Genomic DNA, 12,087 nt, shown 5'->3' with positions numbered 1-12,087 from the left:
TGTGATCCCCTACAGTACAATTTATGGTGTGATCCCCCTACAGTACAGTTTATAGTGTGATCCCCTCTACAGTACAATTTATGGTGTGATCCCCCCTACACTACAGTTTATAGTGTGATCCCCCTACAGTACAGTTTATAGTGTGATTTCCCCCCCCCTACAGTACAGTTTATAGTGTGATCCCCCCCTACAGTACAGTTTATGGTGTGATCCCCCTACAGTACAGTTTATGGTGTGATCCCCTCTACAGTACAGTTTATAGTGTGATCCCCACTACAGTACAGTTTATAGTGTGATCCCCCTACAGTACAGTTTATAGTGTGATCCCCCCCTACAGTACAGTTTATAGTGTGATCCCCCCCTACAGTACAGTTTATGGTGTGATACCCCCTACAGTACAGTGTATGGTGTGATCCCCCTACAGTACAGTTTATGGTGTGATACCCCCTACAGTACAGTGTATGGTGTGATCCCCCTACAGTACAGTTTATGGTGTGATCCCCCTACAGTACAGTTTATGGTGTGATCCCCCCTACAGTACAGTTTATGGTGTGATCCCCCCTACAGTACAGTTTATAGTGTGATCCCCCCTACAGTACAGTTTATGGTGTGATCCCCCTACAGTACAGTTTATAGTGTGATCCCCCTACAGTACAATTTATGGTGTGATCCCCCCTACAGTACAGTTTATAGTGTGATCCCCCCTACAGTACAATTTATGGTGTGATCCCCCCTACAGTACAGTTTATAGTGTGATCCCCCTACAGTACAGTTTATAGTGTGATTCCCCTACAGTACAGTTTATAGTGTGATCCCCCTACAGTACAGTTTATAGTGTGATCCCCCCAACAGTACAGTTTATAGTGTGATCCCCCTGCAGTACAGTTTATAGTGTGATCCCCCCTACAGTACAGTTTATAGTGTGATCCCCCCTACAGTACAGTTTATAGTGTGATCCCCCCTACAGTACAGTTTATGGTGTGATCCCCCTACAGTACAGTTTATGGTGTGATCCCCCCAACAGTACAATTTATGGTGTGATCCCCCCAACAGTACATTTTATGGTGTGATCCCCCTACAGTACAGTTTATAGTGTGATCCCCCCTACAGTACAGTTTATAGTGTGATCCCCCCTACAGTACAGTTTATAGTGTGATCCCCCCTACAGTACAGTTTATAGTGTGATCCCCCCTACAGTACAATTTATAGTGTGATCCCCCCTACAGTACAGTTTATAGTGTGATCTTCCCTACAGTATAGTTTATAGTGTGATCCCCCCTACAGTACAGTTTACAGTGTGATTTCCCCCCCCCCCCTACAGTACCGTGTATGGTGTGATCCCCCCCTACAGTACAGTTTACAGTGTGATCCCCCTACAGTACAGTTTATGGTGTGATCCCCCCCCCTACAGTACAGTGTATGGTGTGATCCCCCTACAGTACAGTTTATAGTGTGATTCCCCCCCACAGTACAGATTATGGTGTGATCCCCCCTACAGTACAGTTTATAGTGTGACCCCCCCTACAGTACAGTTTATAGTGTGATCACTCCTAGTGTACAGTTTATGGTGTGATCCCCTTACAGTACAGTTTATGGTGTGACCCCCCTGCAGTACAGTTTATTGTGTGATCCCCCCCTACAGTACAGTTTATAATGTGATCCCCCTACAGTACAGTTTATAGTGTGATCCCCCTACAGTATAGTTTATGGTGTGATCCCCTTACAGTACAGTTTATGGTGTGACCCCCCTGCAGTACAGTTTATGGCGTGATCCCCCTACAGTACAGTTTATGGTGTGATCCCCCTACAGTACAGTTTATGGTGTGATCCCCCTACAGTACAGTTTATGGTGTGATACCCCCTACAGTACAGTTTATGGTGTGATCCCCCTACAGTACAGTTTATAGTGTGATCCCCTACAGTACAATTTATGGTGTGATCCCCCCTACAGTACAGTTTATAGTGTGATCCCCTCTACAGTACAATTTATGGTGTGATCCCCCCTACACTACAGTTTATAGTGTGATCTCCCTACAGTACAGTTTATAGTGTGATTTCCCCCCCCCCCCCTACAGTACAGTTTATAGTGTGATCCCCCCCTACAGTACAGTTTATGGTGTGATCCCCCTACAGTACAGTTTATGGTGTGATCCCCTCTACAGTACAGTTTATAGTGTGATCCCCACTACAGTACAGTTTATAGTGTGATCCCCCCCTACAGTACAGTTTATGGTGTGATACCCCCTACAGTACAGTGTATGGTGTGATCCCCCTACAGTACAGTTTATGGTGTGATCCCCCCTACAGTACAGTTTATGGTGTGATCCCCCTACAGTACAGTTTATGGTGTGATCCCCCCTACAGTACAGTTTATGGTGTGATCCCCCCTACAGTACAGTTTATGGTGTGATCCCCCCTACAGTACAGTTTATGGTGTGATCCCCCTACAGTACAGTTTATAGTGTGATCCCCCTACAGTACAATTTATGGTGTGATCCCCCCTACAGTACAGTTTATAGTGTGATCCCCCCTACAGTACAATTTATGGTGTGATCCCCCCCTACAGTACAGTTTATAGTGTGATCCCCCCTACAGTACAGTTTATAGTGTGATCCCCCTACAGTACAGTTTATAGTGTGATCCCCCTACAGTACAGTTTATAGTGTGATTCCCCTACAGTACAGTTTATAGTGTGATCCCCCTACAGTACAGTTTATAGTGTGATCCCCCCTACAGTACAGTTTATAGTGTGATCCCCCCTACAGTACAGTTTATGGTGTGATCCCCCTACAGTACAGTTTATGGTGTGATCCCCCCAACAGTACAATTTATGGTGTGATCCCCCCAACAGTACAATTTATGGTGTGATCCCCCTACAGTACAGTTTATAGTGTGATCCCCCCTACAGTACAGTTTATAGTGTGATCCCCCCCTACAGTACAGTTTATAGTGTGATCCCCCCTACAGTACAATTTATAGTGTGATCCCCCCTACAGTACAATTTATAGTGTGATCCCCCCTACAGTACAGTTTATAGTGTGATCTTCCCTACAGTACAGTTTATAGTGTGATCCCCCCTACAGTACAGTTTACAGTGTGATTTCCCCCCCCCCCCCCTACAGTACAGTGTATGGTGTGATCCCCCCTACAGTACAGTTTACAGTGTGATCCCCCTACAGTACAGTTTATGGTGTGATCCCCCTACAGTACAGTGTATGGTGTGATCCCCCTACAGTACAGTTTATAGTGTGATTCCCCCCCCACAGTACAGATTATGGTGTGATCCCCCCTACAGTACAGTTTATAGTGTGACCCCCCCTACAGTACAGTTTATAGTGTGATCACTCCTAGTGTACAGTTTATGGTGTGATCCCCTTACAGTACAGTTTATGGTGTGACACCCCTGCAGTACAGTTTATTGTGTGATCCCCCCCTACAGTACAGTTTATAATGTGATCCCCCTACAGTATAGTTTATGGTGTGATCCCCTTACAGTACAGTTTATGGTGTGACCCCCCTGCAGTACAGTTTATGGCGTGATCCCTTTACAGTACAGTTTATGGTGTGATCCCCTTACAGTACAGTTTATGGTGTGACCCCCCTGCAGTACAGTTTATAGTGTGATTCCCCCCTACAGTACAGTTTATGGTGTGACCCCCCTGCAGTACAGTTTATGGCGTGATCCCTTTACAGTACAGTTTATGGTGTGATCCCCTTACAGTACAGTTTATGGTGTGACCCCCCTGCAGTACAGTTTATAGTGTGATTCCCCCCTACAGTACAGTTTATAGTGTGATCCCCCTACAGTACAGTTTATGGTGTGATCCTCCCCCCCTACAGTACAATTTATAGTGTGATCCCCCTTACAGTACAGTTTATGGTGTGATCCTCCCCCCCTACAGTACAGTTTATGGTGTGATCCTCCCCCCCTACAGGACAGTTTATAGTGTGATCCTCCCCCCCTACATGACAGTTTATAGTGTGATCCTCCCCCCCTACAGTACAGTTTATGGTGTGATCCTCCCCCCTACAGTACAGTTTATGGTGTGATCCTCCCCCCCTACAATACAGTTTATGGTGTGATCCCCCCCCCCCTACAATACAGTTTATGGTGTGATCCTCCCCCCCTACAATACAGTTTATGGTGTGATCCTCCCCCCCCTACAGTACAGTTTATGGTTTGATCCCCCTTACAGTACAGTTTATGGTGTAATCCCCCCCCACAGTACAGTTTATGGTGTGATCCTCCCCTTACAGTACAGTTTATGGTGTGATCCCCCCCTGACAGTACAGTTTATGGTGTGACCCCCCTACAGTACAGTTTATGGTGTGACCCCCCCTACAGTACAGTTTATGGTGTGATCCCCCCCCCTACAGTATAGTTTATGGTGTGACCCCCCCCCCCCTACAGTACAGTTTATGGTGTGATCCCCCCCCCAACAGTACAGTTTATGGTGCGACCCCCCCCCCTACAGTACAGTTTATGGTGTGACCCCCCCCCACAGTACAATTTATGGTCTGATCCCCCCCTTACAGTACAATGTAGGGTATATTCTTTCTCTGTACAATACAGGCTCTTCACAAACACTGAACAATACACAGTTTGTACCTCCCTCATTATGCTACTGTACAAGAAAGCTTTCAGTACAATTTCCCTGATGTGATTCCCCCCTACAGTACAGTGTATGGTGTGATCCCCCCTACAGTACAGTGTATGGTGTGATCCCCCCTACAGTACATGTTGTGATCCCCCCCTACAGTACAGTTTATAGTGTGATCCCTCCCCCTACAATACAGTTTATGGTGTGATCCCCCCCTACAGTACAGTTTATGGTGTGATTTTCCCCCCCCCCCCTTACAGTACAGTTTATGGTGTAATCACCTCCCTTACAGTACAGTTTATGGTGTGATTCCCCCCCCCCCCCTACAGTACAGTTTATGGTGTGACACCCCCCCTTACAGTATAGTTTATGGTGTGATCCCCCCCTACAGTACTGTTTATGGTGTGATCCCCCCCCGCTACAGTACAGTTTATGGTGTGATCCCCCCCCCCCGCTACAGTACAGTTTATGGTGTGATCCCCCCCCCCCCGCTACAGTACAGTTTATGGTGTGATCCCCCCTACAGTACAGTTTATGGTGTGATTCCCCCTACAGTACAGTTTATGGTGTGATTCCCCCCCTACAGTACAGTTTATGGTGTGATTCCCCCCCTACAGTACAGTTTATGGTGTGATTCCCCCTCTACAGTACAGTTTATGGTGTGATTCCCCCTCTACAGTACAGTTTATGGTGTGATTTCCCCCCATACAGTACAGTTTATGGTGTGATCCCCCCATACAGTACAGTTTATGGTGTGATCCCCTTACAGTACAGTTTATGGTGTGATCCCCTTACAGTACAGTTTATGGTGTGATCCCCTTACAGTACAGTTTATGGTGTGACCCCCTTACAGTACAGTTTATGGTGTAATTCTCCCCCCCCCCCACCATTACAGTACAGATTATGGTGTGATCCCCCTTACAGTACAGTTTATGCTTTGATTCCCCCCCCCCCCTACAGTACAGATTATGGTGTGATCCCCCCCTACAGTATAGTTTATGGTGTGACCCCCCCCTACAGTATAGTTTATGGTGTGATCCTCCCCCCCTACAGTACAATTTATAGTGTGATCCCCCCTACAGTACAGTTTATGGTGTGATCCTCTCCCCCTACAGTACAGTTTATGGTGTGATCCCCTTACAGTACAGTTTATGGTGTAATCCCCCCCCCATTACAGTACAGATTATGGTGTGATCCCCCTTACAGTACAGTTTATGCTTGATTCCCCCCCCCCCCTACAGTACAGATTATGGTGTGATCCTCCCCCTACACTACAGTTTATAGTGTGATCCCCCTTACATTACAGTTTATTGTGTGATCCTCCCCCCCCTACAGTACAGTTTATGGTGTGATTCTCCCCCCCCTACAGTACAGTTTATGGTGTGATCCCCCTTACAGTACAGTTTATGCTTTGATTCCCCCCCCCTCCCCCTACAGTACAGATTATAGTGTGATCCCCCCCTACAGTACAGTTTATGGTGTGATCCTCCCCCCCTACAGTACAATTTATAGTGTGATCCCCCTTACAGTACAGTTTATGGTGTGATCCTCCCCCCTACAGTACAGTTTATGGTGTGATCCTCCCCCCTACAGTACAGTTTATGGTGTGATCCTCCCCCGCTATAGTACAGTTTATGGTGTGATCCTCCCCCCCTACAGTACAGTTTATGGTGTGATCCTCCCCCCTACAGTACAGTTTATGGTGTGATCCTCTCCCCTACAATACAGTTTATGGTGTGATCCTCCCCCCTACAATACAGTTTATGGTGTGATCCTCCCCCCCTACAGTACAGTTTATGGTGTGATTCCCCCCCCCCCCCCTTACAGTACAGTTTATGGTGTGATCCCCTTACAGTACAGTTTATTGTGTGATCCCCTTACAGTACAGTTTATGGTGTGATCCCCTTACAGTACAGTTTATGGTGTGATCCCCTTACAGTACAGTTTATGGTGTGATCCCCCCCCCTCCCATTACAGTACAGATTATGGTGTGATCCCCCTTACAGTACAGTTTATGCTTTGATTCCCCCCCCCCACAGTACAGATTATGGTGTGATCCCCCTTACAGTACAGTTTATGCTTTGATTCCCCCCCCCCCCCCCCACAGTACAGATTATTGTGTGATTCTCCCCCCCTACAGTACAGTTTATGGTGTGATCCCCTTACAGTACAATATATGGTATATTCTTTCTCTGTACAATACAGGCTCTTCACAAACACTGAACAATAACTTAGTTTGAACCTCCCTTATTATGCTACTGTACAAGAAAGCTTTCAGTACAATTTCCCTGATGCTTTAGCAGTTTGACAATTTAAGAAGCTGAGGTAGGATCTGTGGCTCCACTTTCCTGCCACGTATGCTTTTAATTCAGAGCGGGGATTCCTGCACCCCCCTCTGCAGGCCCATGTGAGCTCTGACTTCAGCCCCGCTGTGTCCAGCACAACACGTGTTTAACCCTCTGTGCAACAGATTAAAGCCTATGAAAGTTATTAGTGATTTGTTTTGTACAACACGAGACACCCGGAGACAGTTTATTGTAGAGTGATCTCATGAAAGTCTATGGGGACAAATCATTTTCTGTAGAGGAATCCTGTGTACGTTAGTGGATTCTTTTTTCTTTTAGCCTAGCAGTCACACTTCTGTTGGTTGTCTGGCAGTGTGCGCTGTGTCTGCCACCTAGTGGACACTTAGGCTTTGTTGCTGTTTTAAACTAGTGATTAATAAAATAACATCTCCATAGGGATTCTTGTTACCACCAGTTTACATAGTTTATAACAGCAATAGAAATGAGGCCTTAGAGTTTTGGTTAAATGTGTCACCTACGGATCTGTCCTCATTCTTTCAACATTTCTGGCACATGGCTAACTCTCATTTCTTGCCCTTACAGTGGAAAACACGGGACACTGTGAATTTGCCTGTCTGCGGGACCTTCTTATCAGGTGAGTGCTTTGTGACGTGCACACCGAGAAGGAGGAAGACAATGATGTAGTTTATCAGTATGGTCACATGCAGAGGGACATCTGGGTTTAGTTTTACAGAGGGGAATGTCTGGTTTTTGTGGGTGATGTGCCCTATGGATGGGACCAGGCTTATATACTATGGGAAATTTCTCCTCCGTTAAAGGCACAAGTGTTTAGAGTTGGCTGTAACATATATGATAAGCTACTATAACTGTGCTCGAGACACGTGCACACCCCCTATTCTACCTCAGTATGACCTTATTGACAGGTGCAAAGTTTTAGCAAAAGATACCATGGGTAATGGAATTAAGCTAGACAATTTTGTTTTATTCACATTCTAAACTGAATTATGAAAATTAAATTTCTCTTGTTAAGTGTATCCAGTCCACGGATCATCCATTACTTGTGGGATATATTCCCTTCCCAACAGGAAGTTGCAAGAGGATCACCCACAGCAGAGCTGCTATATAGCTCCTCCCCTCACATGTCATATCCAGTCATTCTCTTGCAACCCTCAACATAGATTGAGGTTGTGAGAGGACTGTGGTGTTTTATACTTAATTATTTCTTCAATCAAAAGTTCGTTATTTTTAAATGGCACCGGAGTGTGCTGTTTTTTTTTTTCTCAGGCAGTATTTGGAAGAAGAATCTGCCTGCGTTTTCTATGATCTTAGCAGAAGTAACTAAGATCCACTGGCTGTTCTCACACATTCTGAGGAGTGGGGTAACTTCAGAAAGGGAATGGCGTGCGGGGTCTCCTGCAATTAAGGTATGTGCAGTAAAATATTTTCTCCTGTTAAGTGTAGTCAGTCCACGGGTCATCATTACTTCTGGGATATTAACTCCTCCCCAACAGGAAGTGCAAGAGGATCACCCAAGCAGAGCTGCTATATAGCTCCTCCCCTCTACGTCACACCCAGTCATTCTCTTGCACCCAACTAATAGATAGGATGTGTGAGAGGACTGTGGTGATTATACTTAGTTTTTATATCTTCAATCAAAAGTTTGTTATTTTAAACAGCACCGGAGTGTGTTGTTCCTTCTCAGGTAGAGTTTGAAGAAGAATCTACCTGAGTTTTTGTATGATCTTAGTCGGCGTAGCTAAGATTCATTTTGCTGTTCTCGGCCATTCTGAGGAGTGAGGTAAACTTCAGATCAGGGGACAGCGGGCAGGTTCACCTGCAAAGAGGTATGTTGCAGTATATTATTTTCTGAGGAATGGAATTGACTAAGAAAATACTGCCAATACCGATATAATGTAAGTTCAGCCTTAAATGCAGTAGTAGCAACTGGTATCAGGCTGTTATGTATATATATATGTTTACACTTCAGTATTCTGGGGAATGGCACTTCACTGGGACAATACTGTATGCATATAACTTTTAGCCTATCTTGCAGTGGGAACGACTAGCAGCAGGCTTTTTAATAACATTTCATATTATTAGATTTTAAACGTTTGCTGGTATGTTAAATCGTTTAATTATCTGAGGTACTTGGTGAAAAATTGTTTTGGGCACTGGTTTTCCACTTGGCTGTCGTTTATTTTAAATTTAAGACAGTTTTACTGAACTTCCCTCACAGTTGTGTGTGAGGGGGAGGGGCCTATTTTGGCGCTTTTGCTACGCATCAGAAATTCAGTCACAAGTCTGTTTTCTCTCCCTGCATGATCCGGATCGTCTCTACAGAGCTCAAGGGTCTTCAAAACTTATTTTGAGGGAGGTAATCACTCACAGCAGACCTGTGAGATTGTGCTTTGACTGTGATAAAAAACGTTTATATTTTGTACATTTTTTTCTGCTATTAAGGGTTAGTTATCCATTGCTAATGGGGGCAATCCTTTGCTAAATTTATGCCTTTACCGGGAAAAATGTGGTTTTTATAACTTATCCGGTTCATTGTTATTCAACTGTCATAGTTCTTTTCTGTGCTTCTTAAAGGCACAGTACGTTTTGCATATTACTTGTAAATTGAGTTGAAAAGTATTTCCAAGCTTGCTAGTCTAATTGCTAGTTTGTTAAACATGTCTGACTCAGAGGAATATCTCTGTGCTATATGTGCAAAAGCCAAGGTGGAGCCCAATAGAAATTTATGTACTAATTGCATTGATGCTACTTTAAATAAAAGTCAATCTGTACAAGTTGAACATCATTCACCAAACAACGAGGGGGAAGTTATGCCGACTAACTTGCCTCACGTGTCAGTACCTGCATCTCCCGCTCGGGAGGTGCGTGATATTGTAACGCCGAGTACTTCAGGGCGGCCATTACAAATCACCTTACAGGACATGGCTAATGTTATGACTGAAGTTTTGTCTAAATTACCAGAACTTAGAGGTAAGCGAGATCACTCTGGGGTGAGAACAGAGTGCGCTGATAATAATAGGGCCATGTCAGATACTGCGTCACAATTTGCAGAACATGAGGACGGAGAGCTTCAATCTGCAGGTGACGGATCTGATCCAAATAGAGTGGATTCAGACATTTCAAATTTTAAGTTTAAACTAGAAAACCTCCGTGTACTGCTAGGGGAGGTATTAGCGGCTCTGAATGATTGTAACACCGTTGCAATCCCAGAGAAATTATGTAGGCTGGATAGATACTATGCGGTACCAGCGAGTACTGACGTATTTCCTATACCTAAGAGGCTTACAGAGATAATTACTAAGGAGTGGGATAGGCCCGGTGTACCCTTCCCCCCCCCCCCCCCCCTCCTGTATTTAGAAAAATGTTTCCAATAGACGCCACCACACGGGACTTATGGCAGACGGTCCCTAAGGTGGAGGGAGCAGTTTCTACTCTGGCTAAGGTGGAGGATAGCTGTGCTTTTTCAGATCCAATGGATAAAAAGTTAGAGGGTTACCTTAAGAAAATGTTTGTTCAACAAGGTTTTATATTGCAACCCCTTGCATGTATTGCGTCTGTCACGGCTGCGGCCGCATTTTGGTCCGAGTCTCTGGAAGAGACTCTTGACTCAGCAACTATAGATGAGATTTCAAACAAGCTTAAAACCCTTAAGCTAGCTAATTCATTTATTTCAGATGCCGTAGTACATTTAACTAAACTTATGGCTAAGAATTCCGGATTCGCCATTCAAGCACGTAGAGCTCTGTGGCTAAAATCCTGGTCAGCTGATGTTACTTCTAAATCTAAATTACTTAACATACCTTTCAAGGGGCAGACCTTATTCGGGCCCGGTTTGAAAGAAATTATCGCTGACATTACAGGAGGTAAAGGCCATGCCCTGCCTCAAGACAGAGCCAAACCTAGGGCTAGACAGTCTAATTTTCGTGCCTTTCGTAACTTCAAGGCAGGAGCAGCATCAACTTCCTCTGCACCAAAACAGGAAGGAGCTGTTGCTCGCTACAGACAAGGCTGGAAACCTAACCAGTCCTGGAACAAGGGCAAGCAGGCCAGAAAACCTGCTGCTGCCCCTAAGACAGCATGAATTGAGGGCCCCCGATCCGGGAACGGATCTAGTGGGGGGCAGACTTTCTCTCTTCGCCCAGGCTTGGGCAAGAGATGTCCAGGATCCCTGGGCGTTAGAGATCATATCTCAGGGATATCTCCTGGATTTCAAAACCTCTCCCCCAAAAGGGAGATTTCATCTTTCAAGGTTGTCAACAAACCAAATAAAGAAAGAGGCGTTTCTACGCTGTGTACAAGATCTTTTACTAATGGGAGTGATCCACCCGGTTCCGCGGTCGGAGCACGGACAGGGGTTTTACTCAAATCTGTTTGTGGTTCCCAAGAAAGAAGGAACCTTCAGACCAATCTTGGATTTAAAGATCCTAAACAAATTCCTAAGAGTTCCATTGTTCAAAATGGAAACTATTCGGACAATCTTACCCATGATCCAAAAGGGTCAGTACATGACCACAGTGGATTTAAAGGATGCTTACCTTCACATACCGATTCACAAAGATCATTACTGGTATCTAAGGTTTGCCTTCCTAGACAGGCATTACCAGTTTGTAGCTCTTCCATTCGGATTGGCTACGGCTCCAAGAATCTTCACAAAGGTTCTGGGCTCTCTTCTGGCGGTACTAAGACCGCAAGGAATTTCAGTGGCTCCGTACCTAGACGACATTCTGATACAAGCGTCAAGCTTTCAAACTACCAAGTCTCATACAGAGTTAGTACTGGCATTTCTAAGGTCGCATGGGTGGAAGGTGAACAAAGAGAAGAGTTCTCTCTTTCCACTCACAAGAGTTCCCTTCTTGGGGACTCTTATAGATTCTGTAGAAATGAAGATTTACCTGACAGAAGACAGGTTAACAAAGCTTCAAAATGCTTGCCGTGTCCTTCATTCCATTCAACACCCGTCAGTGGCTCAATGCATGGAGGTAATCGGCTTAATGGTAGCGGCAATGGACATAGTACCCTTTGCACGCCTTCATCTCAGACCGCTGCAATTGTGCATGCTAAGTCAGTGGAATGGGGATTACTCAGATTTGTCCCCTACTCTGAATCTGGATCAAGAGACCAGAAATTCTCTTCTATGGTGGCTTTCTCGGCCACATCTGTCC

At 45.1% G+C, this 12,087-nt stretch overlaps 1 protein-coding gene across 4 annotated transcripts in view; it reads left to right on the top strand.

Annotated features, from left to right (window-relative positions):
• The window catches only part of SEPTIN9 (septin 9), a 618,133-nt gene that overhangs the window by 596,785 nt on the left and 9,261 nt on the right, over positions 1-12,087 (top strand). For all 4 annotated transcript variants that reach the window (XM_053709672.1, XM_053709686.1, XM_053709679.1 and 1 more), the window contains one exon: positions 7,490-7,541. In XM_053709672.1, coding sequence (XP_053565647.1) covers positions 7,490-7,541 — 52 coding nt within the window. The remainder of the gene's footprint in view (positions 1-7,489; positions 7,542-12,087) is intronic.

This window comes from Bombina bombina, chromosome 1, assembly GCF_027579735.1.
Source record: "Bombina bombina isolate aBomBom1 chromosome 1, aBomBom1.pri, whole genome shotgun sequence".
In the NCBI taxonomy this organism is placed as follows: Eukaryota; Metazoa; Chordata; class Amphibia; order Anura; family Bombinatoridae; genus Bombina; species Bombina bombina.
This window is presented reverse-complemented; position numbering and strand designations above follow the sequence as displayed.